Below are 15,718 nucleotides of genomic sequence, written 5' to 3'. Positions count from 1 at the left end.
AAGCAAAATTTCGGGTTCTCATGAGTGTTTGTGAAACATTCTCGCTATGAAATCACTTTTTGAGAACCTGGCGCATATACAAGCTACTTGCAAGGGGCAATGGAGAAAACCCGTCATCTCCACCCATAGGTTAATCTGCCAAAGATCAAGACCGACGAAATACACCGTTTCAAATTGCAAAGTGACTAGGTAAAACCCTGTTTATGGAGTTTTGGGGATGTTATTCTGGAATTTTTAGCTCGCTTTTCTTTTCCGACAAATCAAAAAGGCCGGGGAAAAATGGAACGCAGAATAGTTTTACTAAATACTTTGTATTGATGCCTTTTAGCTTGTGATCAGTTTCCATGCCTGTTTAATGCATTTGCCAACCAGAGGAACTGACTGTCTGTGATAGAAAAGTAAGTTAAAGCATCAATTATTGTTGATTGCCATTATCTTGTTCCGATTTGTTCTAAAATTCCTATTCTTACAATTGGGAAAATTAGTCCAACGACACGCCATTATTTTCAACCAACCAAGCTTTTCCAGGTGAAGGTGAAAATTGTTATATGAGGTGGTTTTGCATGTAGGAACGTGCCCGTTTGAGCAGTGTGTCGCCACAAGAAAGGAAAATTAGATTCTATATTAAATTTTCTCATCCATGCCGGCTGGCTGGTGTGTTTTCCTTTTTGCTCCCATATGCATGTGTGAGACGCGTAAGGCTTATATGCGGTAGAAAGAAAGGATACGAGCACACATTTATCTACGGTTTCTTCGTTATAAGCAAACATACAAACACACTCACAGGCACGTGGTTGTTTCGGAAAAAGGATCATTCTTCTTCTTCGTATCTCCCAGCTTCCTACGATGGTTTTTCCCTTTACCATACATACACGCCCTTCCCAAAACGAACGCGTGTTCGTGTGTCTGTGTGTAATTTTCGTTTAGGTTAAATAAAAACATGAAAGGGAGGAAGACATGTTGTGCCTATGACTTAAATCCTGTAGCGTGGAGGGTCGAACTGCGGGGGATGAGGGATTTTTTGAGAAAACACACACGGTGATGGCCGTCACAGCCGAAAATCTCGGAAAATCTTTTTCCCCCTGTGTGGGTAGCAGCGCGCTTGTGTTTACGCTTGAACGCATGGGGCCAAAGAAAACGGTCGTTTAATTTTGTCGCCTGCTTGTGTTTCTCATTGGAAACAACTGGTACGTAAACGGGGGCATAGAAACGGAAAGAATCGAAGGATGCATTGGGAAAATCATTCATGGCGACGCTTGCACCGCTGTTCTTGAGAAGGATTGTTCAAAAGGTTGCTTTTTCAGCTGTTACGTTTGAAGCACTTTAGGACGTGGTAGTGCTGAAAGTGCATACAAATTTTAAAAATTATTTTCTGCGAATTTTTAACCATCTTTGCTGCGAAACGGCAAAATGGAAAACACATCATCGCGAGCTTTGTGGACACTGCACCGCATAAAGAACGGGCGACACAACACTTCTATATGCTGCGCTTTTGCGCACAATAGAACCGATTCAACACACAACATTAGAGCCTGATGATGATGACGATGATGATGTTGATGAAACCACGGTTTATGTGGAAATATGTTGGAAACTGTTTGGAAAGTTGGATAGCTTTCCCGAGCATAATCCTTTTCCCCGCTGCACTTTAGCACCATTCAACAGAACAGACCCGTTTTTTCATGCGCCCCGTCCGTTCCGTATTTCATTTTCTTGAGTCCAATCGATTGGTGTGTTGTACGAGAGAGTATATCTCCTCCCTCCTATAAACATTCGCCAACATCGGTCAAATGTTTTTAAAAAAAATTATGCTCACCACATCAGAACAATACACACTATTCACATACGTTCACGCACGCACAACACAAACGCGAAAGGGCACGGCAAGTTGGAAGTTTTATGGGCTCTGGTTTTACTGACGGTTTTCACCCGTTTTTCACACGATTTTCACGGCGACATGGCGACGTTTTTCCCCGTGCGACCGAACTTTTTCTGATGTGACTTTTTTGTGTGATTCGGTTGGGCGAATGACAATATGCCGTTCGGTGGTGCACGCTCGAAACACATGAAGTGCCCTCTACACATCTGTCAACCATATTTGTCAAGGTTTCTATATTTCGTCCCGCGGAAAAATCGAAAAAAACTCCATTTTTTGCGATATTTTTTTATAAAAAAGATCAATTTTGTATTTAAGAAGTTTTCTTTTTTGATAAAAAAGCATCGAATTGACTAATACCAAATATTTTTTACCATTTCTTTTCAAAAATAACGTCAGTGCTGCCAGCCAGCCGCTTTTCTGTTGTCAAATCGCAACTGTCAACCGAAATAGCACAAACAAACGATTCAATTCAAATGAAAATAATACCCAGAATTAGGTTTTCCATGCAAACCCTCCCGTCTGCGCGTTTGTTCGCTTTCGCAAGAGTTTTAACGGTAATAAAGCGGAATATGTCTCAATCGAGTGTAAAGCTAGCGCTGATTGATCTAAGCGGAACACTGCATGTCGACGATCAACCGACCGAGGGAGCAGTCGAAGCATTGAAAAGGTATGCAGATGGGAACACCATTGAAAGATATTTAATCCTTTCTAACTAAATTTCTTCTTGACGATTTCCAGACTGCGTGAACATGGCGTTAAAGTAAAGTTTGTAACCAACACAACGAAAGAAAGTGTTGGCTCGCTGTTCGCTAGGCTACGCAAAATAGGCTTCGAGCTAGAACGGGAAGAAATCTACGGATCGCTAGCAGCAGCGTCGGAATACGTTCGTAAAAGCAGTCTCAATCCGTACTACCTCCTAACGGATGATGCCCGCACGGATATGCCACCGAACGATCCCGCTCGTCCACTGGATTCCGTTGTGGTGGGCCTTGCGCCGGAACGTTTCTCTTACGAGCATATGAACGAAGCGTTCCGTGTACTGCGTCAACAAAGTAAAGTTCAGCTCGTGGCCATCCACGAAGGCCGGTACTACAAGGCGAAGGATGGTATCGCACTTGGGCCCGGTTGCTTTGTGAAAGGGCTCGAGTATAGTACGGGCGTGTCGGCGGTTTGTATTGGGAAGCCAAATGAATACTTTTTCCGCTCGGCCCTGCCGGACGGGGTTGCGGTTGAGGAGTGCGTCATGATTGGAGATGTAAGGGGTGGAGCGAAAAATATGACTTATTTCCTACGGTAGCTAATAAACATTTTAAAACCCTTTATTCCTTTATTCCAGGATCCAAATGACGATTGTCTCGGTGCGATGAGCATTGGAATGAAGGGCTACCTGGTGGAGACAGGAAAGTATCAGCCAGAACTGTACACTGCGGAAAGCCGACCAAAAGTGAGTGGTATTTTTGCCACTTTTGGCGATGTAGTGCAGCATATCGTATCGGGCGGACAGTAAACTTCCGGAGCTGAGAAGGACTCATCATGCTTGTAAGTTGTTACACTGCTTTAGTAACTTATTTAGTTCCTTTTCGTATTAAATGTCGTTACAACCATAGTATTAGACGCAATGAATGCTTAAAGGAGTGAACATCTTTTTAGAAAGCTCCGAAATAATGGACATTTTAATTTCTAGACTATTGCACCACTTGGGCGAAATGCAGGCGATTTAGCCTTTTTTATTCCGTTCCATTTTGCTTAATTTAGCTTGCATTTTCATTCAACACCAGCTTCATTGGATCTCTGTCCCTTTCGGACACGTGCACCGTCACACCGTTCGCCAAACGTTTGCTCAAAATGTCTTTGAAAACGGCCAAATAGCCACGCTCCGAGTTGCTATGGCCGAGCAGCACCACACACGTTCCGTTGCTCGTTGCTTCCAGTACCTCATGGTGGGACATCTCACCCGTAATGTACATATCGGCTTTGACCCCTTTCAGCACACTAGCGCCAGATCCGGCACAAACGGCATACGTCCGAATCGTGCGATTTTCCTCCCCTCTCGCTGCCAAGCTAACCATGGCACAGTTCATCTGCGTGTGCTTGGTAATGAGCTGAGCGACATCCCGCTCCGGAATGGGATCACCCTTAACTTCACACAGTCTACCAGCTCCGTATGTCGAATTGAGTGGATTTTCGAGAATCGGCCGGGAGCTAACATGGGGAAGTGATGCCGCTAGCCAATCGTTAACGCCATTGCTAACATTATCCCAGCTTGTGTGGGGCGAATAGATGGCAATATCGTGCCGAATGCAGTCGATAACGATGCGTTCCTTCCACGATGCTTGGGTTAAACGTTTAAGCGGAGCGAATATTGGAGGATGGTAAGAAATGATCATTTGGACATTCTTTTCCTGGGCCTCCTGTACCACCGCTTCCGTCAAATCAATCGTCAGGAGGATGTTGGTAATGGAACTAAAACGAAAATGTTCATATTAATCTCAATTAGACAAACGTTTTCGCGATTTTACCTGGTGTTTCGCGGTTCCACTAGCAGGCCAACATTGTCCCACTTTTCCGACAGATTTTCCGGTGCAAACTCATTCAGCTTTCCTACAACATCATGAAGTGTTGTCATCGCACGTGCTTTTAAATATTGTTGTTTACCGCGTTTTACAAAACGACGAACAAAAAGGGTCAGAGAACTGGTTGGAAATAACATTCAATTCCTTTTTTAAACAATTTTGCGGAAGTACACTGTGTGCTGCTGCTGCTGCTTGCCCAATATTTGAGCCGGCTGCAGAGGACGGAAATGTGTTTGTTTTGCTATACTCTCCCCGATGACAGCTGTCATCATTCGCGCACGGTGTATACACGATGGTGATGAGCAAAATGCTGTTATGATCGGAATCGACTCCGAATAGTAGGTTCGGATCGCGATCCGGAATCGGCACCGATTCTAAGAAACGGAAGAAGTTCTACGAATCGCTATCTGTTTTTTCAGTTATATCCTAAATCGATTTTGGAATTGGTTTCGTATTTGTTCCCGGAAATGGTAATAAAATCGATTCCGGGGGAAAAAAAAATCGAGAATACCTTGCCTCATCCTTACAAAAATTTTTTGTCACCGAAAAATATGCAAAGTGCGGATCATGTCGTCAAGCATGCAAAGTGTAATAACATTTTGTCAAAAAATGGTGTGTAGCGATATTAGTAACAAATACAGCAAAAGTTTGAACATAAATCCCTTCTCAGACACTCACGAGCTCTAATTTCGGCTAAGGATTTTACTATTCACGACCGATTTGTCCTCAAGACTTTTACCAGCCAGTTTCGATTCTGAATGTCCATGAATACACGTGCGAAAGATAAATACACAATAACAACGCCGTAAGTAAAATCTGGTTATTTTTTCTTTGAATCTCAATTCAAAGCTGCATTTCCAACATTTGCAAAACCGGGCATCAAAGGACAAAGGGTGGGTTTCTTAATCTAATTCTTCTTTATCTGCTTTGCTGGGTTGTTGCGCTTCTGCGGTGTCCATTTGAGGTATGCCGGGTCCACCATCAGCTTCGGCTTCTTGAACTGTGGCATCTGGAGATGCTCCTGGATCAGTTTTGGCGTTACGCAGATAACATGCTGACCCTTCCAATATTTCACCATGTTCAGCGACTGCAGCGTGTAGATGATGTCTTCCGGCGTGATGCCGGACAGTTCGCTCAGTTCCTTTATCGTCGTCGTCCGATAGTCCTTAATGAGTTTGAGCAGCGTGTACGCCCAATAGCTACGGTAACTGAGTTTGCCGAGATCGGACAGCGGTTTTTCCGGGCTTCCAATAATCCCTTCGCGACGCGAAAGTTCATAACTAAACGCAATCAGCAGTTTGCCGTAGCCCTTCCGCTGGTAGGGTGGAAGTATGAGAATGCAGGCAACATTATTGCCTTCGGGTGATTCCTTCTCCTTGGAAAAGTACCCCACGATGTGCTGTCCTTCGCGATCGATTTCACACAGCACATAAAAGTAAAACGGATCCACATCGTAGTAGAGCGTTTTGTGATCGAGGAACAGCTTGGCCATCAGGCACAGCGTTTGGCAATAGAATCGGTGATCTTTGCCGTCTATTTCGAAGATCGATAATGTTCCCTTCCGGTAGATTTCGTTACCCGGTGGCTGACGTCTGGTACAGACGGCTTTGTGTTCTTTTAGGGTTTTTGCCAGCCGCATGTATCGCAGACAGTACTCGCACACGTACATCGTGCCAACTTTGCCATACTCCTCGGGGTAGGGTGAAAAGTACCAGGTGTCGATTTCGTACCTGCCAATGCGCAGTTTATCGATGTACTTCACCTTTGTGATCGCTTCGTGCTCTTTCTCAAGTGCTGCCGTTGTTGGGTCCATATCAGCGTACGTTTTCTGTACGTGATTTATCTCATCATGACGCCGCTTTTGGTTGCGCGTTATTTTCCGATCCGTGTCCGTCCCATCAAGACTGGAACCGATGTAATCAGCACCACTCGTCAGCAACGAACCGACTTCCTTCGAACCCGGCTTTAACCCATAAGATCGATCTTTGGCATTAACCGTGCTCGATCCGAGAGGACTTTTCCTAGCCGAAGTACCATCGCCCGAAACGTTCGATGGAATAGAGACACTAGTCGGACGATCACTCCCGGCACCGGTTGGACTGGTTCCCGGTACCCCGTCGTTCGATATTCGATCCCGTGTCACCCACTGATCTAGCCGCCGGTTAAGTCCTTCGTAATGAATGTAGTACTCTAGCTGTTTCGGATCGCACGGGTTTTGACGTGATTGAATCAGCTGTGCCAAATGCCACGAACCGTCCTGCCGCTGGACCATATACTCCTCACCAATAACCAGCTCATCCTTGTTACCCTGCAACACAGCAAACAACACAATATTTTCACCAATTTTACCCTCTCCATCATCATCCCCGTTTGCGTCTTTCTTACCTCTCCACCACTCGCATCCGGTGAGCCGGCCGCACTCGAGCTAACGCCATCCGAACCAACGATCTGGGTGTCGGAAGCTTTTTCTTTCGTTTGTTTAGAACACCCGGCACCACTTGCATGTGCATCACTCCCCCCGCTGCCCGTACCGCCGCCGCTAACAGACGCTGCTGCGGTTGTTTTGTTTTCCTTCTCGCTGTCCGCGTTAGTGCGCAACGATTTTTGCAACACCATGTTGGCTGGCAACTTTAACGAAATGCAACTACCACCGTACTATTGTGGGGATGAAAAATCGATAAACTGACGTGTAATTTCAGATGTTAATCGGAGACAAATTTGCTGCGACTCCTCTCCACCATTCGGCTTGGGTGTGCAAATGTCAAGTCAGCGGGCAGTGTTGCCTGTAGGCGGTGATGTTTGTTTGTGTTTTGAGCTGCTCGAAAACTGCTCGAACTTAGCTCGAATTAAAGTTCTAGAAGAAGCTGAGCACAGTGGTGGCGTGCCGTTCAAAGTAATCGTTTCAATAGCCAAAAATACACTCTTACTTCTATAACCACCTACCCGGGCAGGCCATATATGCGGTATGAAAGTATTCATTTTCCCGAATAAGAAAGCTTGTCGCATGATAATCCAAACAGTTTTTCCTGATTCGAAATAGTTCAAACGAAAGTCTTATAGTCAGTTATCAATAATTAAAGCAATTGCACAAGCACACGTAAGTGAAGACTTGCTAAAGTGTTTTCACTTGTATCCTTATGCTGATCATTTATTGAATCTCTTCTAAAACTAAATCCCTTTGCAAAAAAAGACTATTCATCTGCTATACGCTATTTAGATTGATCACCAATGAATGAATTAGTCATTAATAAAGACAAAAAGGGAGAGATTTGGACATAATTAATATAATATGATCATTATGAGATATTTGAATTCATATCCTAATTGCACATTATTATGCAACAAAAGCCTTATACAAGAATACTTTTGCGGCTGCCATAAACAAAATAAATAAATTTTACAACACAAAGATTGCCACTTTTCAAATAAAATCTCTGGTCAGTAAACAATTGCTTATCGTAAATGCAAGGAGATTACAGCATAGAAAATTGGGTTTTTCTAGGCATTCGAAAAGGTGCACGATACTGTAACGAGGCCCTTTATACGAGCCAACCCTCGGGGCCCTAGGTGGCCACTTAATCCGTCCACCGTTAGATCCTCTTATTTGCCCCTATCATATTCAATCTGCTGACCGGGGGGAATGTTCTTTGTGGATTTGGGCCCCTCTGTACTAGCTCGGGGCCGCTCACTCCGCTTGTCATTAAACCCGCCACTGATAAACACAGATGCTCGGTCGCTTGGTCCGAACATATTTGATGCTTGACTTTTTCTCCAGCAGGGAGAAGCTACAGCTTTACAGCTTTCGTAGAATCATTGAAAACAGTAAAAAAATTTTCGTTGCATACATTATTAACTATATTCTGTAAATGATATAAAAATATAAGTACGATATTATTGTCTTATGAAACATTGTTGCTTGGAAAATACGTTCTTTCGGCCTATATGTAACCGCAGTTTAATAGTAGAAGTTTAACTCCATTCACACCGAGCATAACATACTAGAAAAGCTAGATAACTAATCTCGACTGATTGAAAGCCTTCCTATCGAACAAGCAGCCTTATCAGTCGCACCCGTACCGTGTAATGTCTATCGATAAAACAATCATCTCCAAAACATTGCTTTCCCATCAACTGATTTGTCCATGCAGTTGCTATAAAATGGACGCGCCTTCTAAGTATTGCTCCAGTCCCCCGTATAATCGGGCGTCGTTAGACTTGTCGCACAACAAAAATGAACGTTCGTTTGGCGGTGTTCCTGGTGTTGGCGGTCGTGTTTACAAGCCGTCCGGTAGCTGGTCAGCACGATCCACACTTTGTCCGTGGTCACAGCACCATTGTGCATCTGTTCGAATGGAAGTGGAGCGATATTGCGGACGAATGTGAGCGTTTCCTGGGACCGAAAGGTTACGGTGGTGTGCAGCTATCGCCAGTCAACGAGAATATTGTGATTCGGCAAGCCGATGGAAACCGACCCTGGTGGGAACGGTATCAGCCGATTTCCTTCAAGCTAGAGACCCGCTCAGGATCGGAGGCTGCATTTGCCGACATGTCCCGACGTTGTAATGCGGCCGGTGTGCGTCTGTATGTGGATATTATCATTAACCATATGGGAGCAACGCAGCCCGTCGAGCCCGCACCCGGAACCGGTGGATCGACGGCCATTCCGTCCGATCGCCAATTCCCGGCAGTACCGTTCGGCTGGCCTGACTTCAACACACCGTGTGCGATCAACGATTGGGGCAATGCGATCGAGATCCGTAACTGCGAGCTTGTAGGGTTGCACGATCTCAATCAAGGTGTGCCGTGGGTTCGCGATCGCATCGTCGACTTCCTGAACCATTTGATCGAGCTCGGTGTTGCCGGGTTCCGTGTGGATGCGGCCAAACACATGTGGCCTGCCGATCTGGAGGTAATCTTCGGACGGCTCAATAATCTTAACACTGCGTACGGATTTGCTCCCGGCTCACGAGCGTTCCTGGCGCAGGAGGTTATCGATATGGGTAGCCATGAAGCGGTCCGTAAGTACGAGTACATACATCTCGGCACGGTTACGGAGTTCATGTTTTCGCACTATCTGGGCCGGGCATTCGGTGGAGGTGATGCTCTCCGTTGGCTGTCCAACTTTGGCGAATCGTGGGGTCTACTTTCTACACGCGATGCGTTCGTCTTTGTGGATAATCACGATAATCAGCGTGGCCATGATGGAATCCTCACGTACAAGCAACCCAAACCGTACAAAATGGCTACCGCTTTTGCTGCGGCCTATCCGTACGGTCAGCTGCGCATTATGAGTTCGTTCGATTTTACCAGCTTCGATCAGGGTCCGCCGGCTGATGCACAGGGTAATCTTCTTTCGCCCATCATCAACCCGGACAAGACGTGCGGTGGTGGTTGGGTGTGTGAGCACCGGTGGCGCCAGATGTACAGCATGATCCATTTCCGCAATCTTGCGTGGGGTACACCGATGTTGCACTGGTGGGACAATGGTAACAATCAGATCGCTTTTGCACGTGGAAATGTTGGATTCGTGGCGTTTAACCTCGAGCCTGTGGACATGAACGTGATCCTGCAGACAGGTTTGCCGGCCGGTATCTACTGTGACGTCATTTCCGGTTCGCGCGAGGGTGAAACCTGTACCGGGCTGCAGGTGATTGTGGAACCGAACGGATTTGCATCGATTTCAATCCGTGCCAATGCGGAGGACGGTGTCATTGCGATCCACAGTGAGGTAAGTGTTGGTGTAACGATCTCCATTCGACGTTCTTAAGTAATTTTAAATTCTTTACACTCTCTTTCATTCTTAACTACAGTCCCGCCTATAAAGTTTTTGTGCATGAAATGATACTGGTACTCCTGTCATTAGTTGGGAATATCCCAATCGAGCTCCTCGTACGCGTCACAGTTGTACTGGAACCAACGGTCCGCACAAAGGTGCGAGCAAAACAAAACGCTTAGCACGAAGTTTCGCGCATATTCTTTCCTGAAAGTAAAAATAAAACAAAAAACGATATGAAAATAAATTTTAACTCAATGACCCCCTTCGGTGAATGTGTAAGAGATACGAGCACCCCCATGATAAGATTGTGAAGGTGCACGGAAGAAAAAAAAACATTATTGCCAAAAAAGGCCTTTTACGATAAGAGAATACAGTGGAGAATATTCCAAACGCGGCTCTTAACATCTGCAGTTTGAACAATTTACTTTTTAAAATTTTTTTTTCATACTGATTTGTGAAAATATGACGTTTATCGCTGTTTTTTCTTGTAGGAGCTTTTCGTTCGTTTAGTGTAAAATTCTGTGTTAATAGAATTATATTTATCGTCCACTGAAGCTATAAAATCTCATTCAAACTCTTCTTTTTCTTGGCTTAACGACCTTAAGGTCACGCCGGACATTACTACAGGCTTACTAGACTTGCCGATACCATGTAGGTAGATAGTAAGGTCCTCACTACGTCGAAACGGTCCGGATTCGAACCCCGGTTCTGCCATATGAAGGCCGACGCCTCCATTGCATCATCAACGGCCCGCCCCCATTTCAAGTCCAAGTCCTATAAAGGAGGAGAGTGAATCCTGTGCCCTATCAACAGTTATAAAAAAAAGATACAAGTGAAAGATACCTATGTGAACAAATAATTCAAATTTTCTATCCGATTAAATGTAATTGTTTTCATTCATCTTTTGGAGTGCGATCGACGATTTACTAGACATGAATAAGCAACCGGTACGATCAGAAGCACCTGTCGCACAGTACACTCTCACCCAGCTCCATACGCTTTCATTTCGTTCAATTTGAACATTAACTTAAAAGCACGTGCCCGGAGTAGTGCACATGTACGATCGTATTGAAAGACGATGGAGGCGCATGGTGCCTAACAGTAAACTATACCAAGTGCATGGTGTCGATCACTCATTCACTCATGTTGGCCTTCTCTTTTAAAGGGCACGTCTTCGTGACACGGCCCGGTCATGGTGTCCATCACGTGTGTTATATAATAAACTTTGCTGTTTTCACATGATGGCGTTTTTCAGGATTGTGGTTCAACCTACACTCAAGTAGAATAATACAATGTACCTACGGTGACCGACGGAAAAAAGGTCAACCTTAAGAACGTCTCTATTCACACATGCTCAGTTCCTTTGCGAGTCATATAACATATGTTTATCCATATATGGGTATATATTTGTTGATTCAAATTTACTATTGTCGAAATATTCAATTATCTTCTGTTTGAGGTAGAGTAAAAAAAGATCCATCAACGCAAATATGATTTTAAGTATAAAATCCGACGGAATATTCGCCAAAAAAAAAATGAGTCGTCGTGCTTTTTCAGAAGATTATTCATAATCGGCCTCCGAAATGATCGCAAAATCATCAAAATTAATCAAGAAAAATCCATGAAAGGAAACTAAACCTATCGATTTCAGGTCGTGTTATCAGTCTTACAAGACTTACAAGAAAAAAAATGGCTCCAATTAGCCAGAACCCACATAAATAAAACCATGAAGTTCTGGAAAGAAGTTGTGTGGACGAATTTAAATTTTTAAGATTGTCTGCACAGCATTGACCGTTTATCGAAGGAGAACAGGCATTTCATAATTCTCTGGTTAAATTATTTAAATTTTAAAGTACAATGTAAACTTACCGCTTAACAAGCGCTAAAACAGCTTCGGAAAATATCTCCTTCCCGCAAGGAACGCTGCTACAGCAGCCCACTGCCCCACTGATAAGCCGGTTCATAAGGCATTGTGGTAAACCGTACCTTTCCGTGTGATCCCACCGCAGTAGTCTATAACGCGACGAAGCGCGCAACGCTGTCTCGAACAGTGAGTGTGGCACCGTTCCGGAACTGTGGCGGTTCCGCAGTTTCCCTAGCTCGGATGGAAAGTTGAGCAGATATGGCACCACTTTACAGTGGATCTGACGGTAGCACGATGGATTTTTGATACGCTTCATCTTGTCCTCCATTGCATCGTAGTCCGGTTGGGCGAAGCGTTCCAATGCGAGTGGACAGTGCGTTAGGCTTTGGTTGCTGTTAAACAGCAGTACGAAGCACAGTGTGGTGGTGTTGATGGTGAACGGTAGCTGAAACAGGTTGCACCGCTCGGCGGACACGTATGTCAGCACGGGAAGATTGCACACACGCGTAGGAATGGATACCAAGCCGGGATTGTCGTCCATCTGAAGTTCCTCCAGCGAGACACACTGGGAGAGTTGGACGGGAATGTTTGTTAGACGATTTTTTCGAACGTGTAGCTCCTCTAGCCGTTGGAGATGACCAATTTCTGCAACAAAGTAAGCCATTAACGTGACGTAATTATGTTGGTCTTTAGAGCGTTATACAAACCCGACGGCAGTTGGTGGATGTGATTGCCATTTAGCATTAGTTTGGTTAATCGCTTCAATCGTCCAATCGAGTTGGGCAAACGGTGGAGTGAGTTATCGGATAGGTCAAGCGTTTCCAGACACTCCAGGCGGCCGATTTGGTTCGGGAGCGTTTCAATCATATTACCAGCAAGATATAAAAAACGCAAATGACACATCTCCACAAAGAACCAATCCGGAAGCGTGTGGATAAGGTTTTCTTTAAGATAAATCTCGTCAATCTGGTCCCTTCCGGTGCCACGCAATTCCTCCGGTATCGTACGATAATCACGATAGCTCAGATGCATGATGCTTCTGAAGTCACCTTCCATTTTCCGTATTCGTAGCACTATGTTCGGATGGGTTGGTTCGGTTCGGATTAAGAGCACGGTAAGATCACAACACTTCAAGTATGCTGACGCAATTTTGAAGATCACCCCTTACAGCACGCTACACTGGCACGGACTGGCCAAAATATCGATGCTTTGGCTAAAAAACTTTGAACACCTAAAAACAACGCCTCTCCCACTAAGACGAATGGCGAACCAACACCAGCACCGGTCAATTGGCTTATCCACATCATGCGATCATGATTTTTCATGACGGTTTACTGTCTTTTTCTCGTTCAAGGGTTGCTGTGATTTTTTACTCGCCCATATATACACACACGCACACATGTGCATCTACATTTTCATTGTAGTGTACGTGTATTTTCATGCTCCTGCGATCGAAATAAAAATAAAACACATTGGTCAAACAGTGAATTCAGCAGAAGAGCAAAAAAGATTCGCTGCCATTATGGTCAGCGTGAAGTTATTTTTATCGTACACCAAATTACCCAAACGTTTACAGATTACATGCATCGCTGTTCTTACTACTGTTGATGGCTTTCGTTCTTTACATCACCAGCTGGTGATGTTTATTTGGTTTTGCATTGATGGTGAGGAATTTCAATTTTTCGTGGCCTTCCCTCTTCGTGCCTTAGTCCGTTCTCCGCAGGAAAACTCTCTCGGAGGATAACCTTCATGGCCGATGACGAAACAGACGCAGAACAAGTAGGCAGCGCTGCATTATAGGTCAAGGATAGGGGTTGTTGCACACAGCTTAGGGGGAGATGTTGCTCAGGCTCATTTCGAGTTCAATGTTTTAAACGATGCATCGTGCATCGGGTGACCTAACCGATTTTAATTGCTTCTTTCTCCGGTTCTAAAAACCCGACTGAATTGAAATTTGTTTAATTTGGGCAAATTACAGTTATCTTTGTCTTAAATTAATCTGAATGGTTTAAATAAGTTTTTTAGAATTAATTTTTCCTATGTCCCCATTCTTAGCAATCTGGCTACCCATGTAGCCAGCAACTTTGCGTTGCTAATTGTGGTGCTACATTCTAATGAAAATTAAGCTAACGTTTCTTCTTTCCATTGATATACATATGTCGCCTCTACTCGTAGTAATACCCAATTTATGATTATTCAAATATGGCATGATTTTTTGTAGATAGTTATTTAAGGGCTAAAGAGTAATAAAGGCCCTCAAGTTGTACGGGATTCATCTCATGCAAGCTTGTGTGAAAAATCACGGTAGATGGTGACCATTATGCGCATTATGGAAAATTATTTGAAATTATTGTCAAGTGTCGCAAAAGCTAGCTTATGTATAAGACTAATTTACGAAAAGATTTCACTAACTTATTTCACCATTTAAACGAGACAGTTGATACTGTAATTGAAATAATTCTATAGTGAGTCATTTTTTTTTATTTAAATGGCTCAATATACAGAAAAAAATTATATTTAAACATGATTTGAGTAGAAAGTTGATTGAATCACTAAAATTTTATTAAAACTAGTTAAAATAAGATTTTTTTTTGGATTTTATAAACCAATAGTTTTAATATTTTCAATATGTCCTACTCACCCATGTTCACAAACGACTGTGGAGCTTGCATGTGAGTTTGCTGCGTGCAACTTGAGCCTTTAGCCTTATTTTATTAACACCTTTAAAACATGTCAAGCTGGTGCCTGGAACATGAAGTTTTTCTAGTTGCCCGGGACAGGGTTAATGAATTTCGGGTAACATGCTTAGTTACTCATGCTACAACTGTCTAGTGTTCTTAGCAATTCACAGTTCACAGTTCACAGATGTTCAAATGGTAAGTCATGTAAACTGGTCACGATCGAATATTCCTCTGTTTGCCGCCCGTGTCCCTCATGACATGATCCACCATGATCCACATGACATGAGCCTGATTCACCACTGATCATATTGTGTCAAAAAATATTCCATTTGAACGTGGTTAAAAAACTGAGAATCGATATTGTAATGTCTCATAGTTGCCATGTCCAGTATTTACAAAAGGAGCACAAGTGTTCTGTATGGCTCTAGATTTGCCCATCGACATAGAATTTGTTTGTCGATATTTTTCATCCGGCTTAGTGATGAGTGATTGGACACGAGCAATTTAGAGCGTATCTAAATATTTTTATTCTTGTCCATGCTGTTTTTTTATTCAAGATAAGGATTTTTTTTGATGAAATCTAACGCGTGAGGGAATAGATGAGAGCCTCAAACGCATGATCCTGGTCTATCATGCAGTGGTGGATTTTGCCTCTTGGTGGCTGTAAGAGGAATGGAAGTATTGAGCCCCTATAGGGGTAGCTCAATCTGTTTAGAGGCCCTTGACAAAAGGGATATCGTTAAATGTGCTGAGCTGGGGAAGGGAGAATTATTCCTTTTCTTCAACGGGAACCCAAGCCGAAGATCAGAGGCCCCGAATATCATTCCCTGCTACTACTGTGCACGGTTACTCTGTTGCGAGGCCTATCATAAAAGCCAGCTCTTGGGGCCCGGTATGATAGGATTGAATCTGCAGACCGGGGGAAACGTTCTTCGTGGATTCGTG

General features: G+C 43.9%; 6 protein-coding genes across 6 annotated transcripts in view; 2 read left to right on the top strand and 4 right to left on the bottom strand.

Annotated features, from left to right (window-relative positions):
- The window catches only part of LOC126568579 (histone H3.3A-like), a 537,920-nt gene that overhangs the window by 512,975 nt on the left and 9,227 nt on the right, over positions 1-15,718 (bottom strand). The gene's annotated exons all lie outside the window — the stretch shown is intronic.
- On the top strand, positions 2,383-3,386 carry LOC126568410 (haloacid dehalogenase-like hydrolase domain-containing protein 2). Its single transcript, XM_050224880.1, has 3 exons — positions 2,383-2,546; positions 2,618-3,134; positions 3,216-3,386. Exons 1-3 carry the CDS (start codon positions 2,383-2,385, stop codon positions 3,384-3,386), a joined length of 852 nt encoding a protein of 283 aa, XP_050080837.1.
- Positions 3,630-4,589, bottom strand: LOC126568722 (NIF3-like protein 1). The gene is made up of 2 exons (XM_050225238.1): positions 4,399-4,589; positions 3,630-4,342 (listed from the first exon to the last, which is right to left on the bottom strand). The coding sequence occupies exons 1-2, from the start codon at positions 4,587-4,589 to the stop codon at positions 3,631-3,633; spliced, it is 903 nt and encodes a 300-aa protein (XP_050081195.1). The 3' UTR covers position 3,630.
- LOC126568100 (histone acetyltransferase KAT8-like) lies at positions 5,347-7,078 on the bottom strand. Its single transcript, XM_050224517.1, has 2 exons — positions 6,838-7,078; positions 5,347-6,760 (listed from the first exon to the last, which is right to left on the bottom strand). Exons 1-2 carry the CDS (start codon positions 7,066-7,068, stop codon positions 5,360-5,362), a joined length of 1,632 nt encoding a protein of 543 aa, XP_050080474.1. The 5' UTR covers positions 7,069-7,078; the 3' UTR covers positions 5,347-5,359.
- On the top strand, positions 8,669-10,219 carry LOC126567519 (alpha-amylase A-like). Its single transcript, XM_050223738.1, has one exon. The coding sequence runs from the start codon at positions 8,684-8,686 to the stop codon at positions 10,217-10,219; it is 1,536 nt and encodes a 511-aa protein (XP_050079695.1). The 5' UTR covers positions 8,669-8,683.
- On the bottom strand, positions 10,299-13,169 carry LOC126568302 (leucine-rich repeat-containing protein 1-like). The gene is made up of 3 exons (XM_050224757.1): positions 12,800-13,169; positions 12,098-12,737; positions 10,299-10,432 (listed from the first exon to the last, which is right to left on the bottom strand). Exons 1-3 carry the CDS (start codon positions 13,146-13,148, stop codon positions 10,312-10,314), a joined length of 1,110 nt encoding a protein of 369 aa, XP_050080714.1. The 5' UTR covers positions 13,149-13,169; the 3' UTR covers positions 10,299-10,311.

This window comes from Anopheles maculipalpis, chromosome 2RL, assembly GCF_943734695.1.
Source record: "Anopheles maculipalpis chromosome 2RL, idAnoMacuDA_375_x, whole genome shotgun sequence".
Taxonomy (NCBI): domain Eukaryota; kingdom Metazoa; phylum Arthropoda; class Insecta; order Diptera; family Culicidae; genus Anopheles; species Anopheles maculipalpis.
Note: the sequence above shows the minus strand (reverse complement) of the source record. Positions and strands in the feature narration are given on the sequence as shown.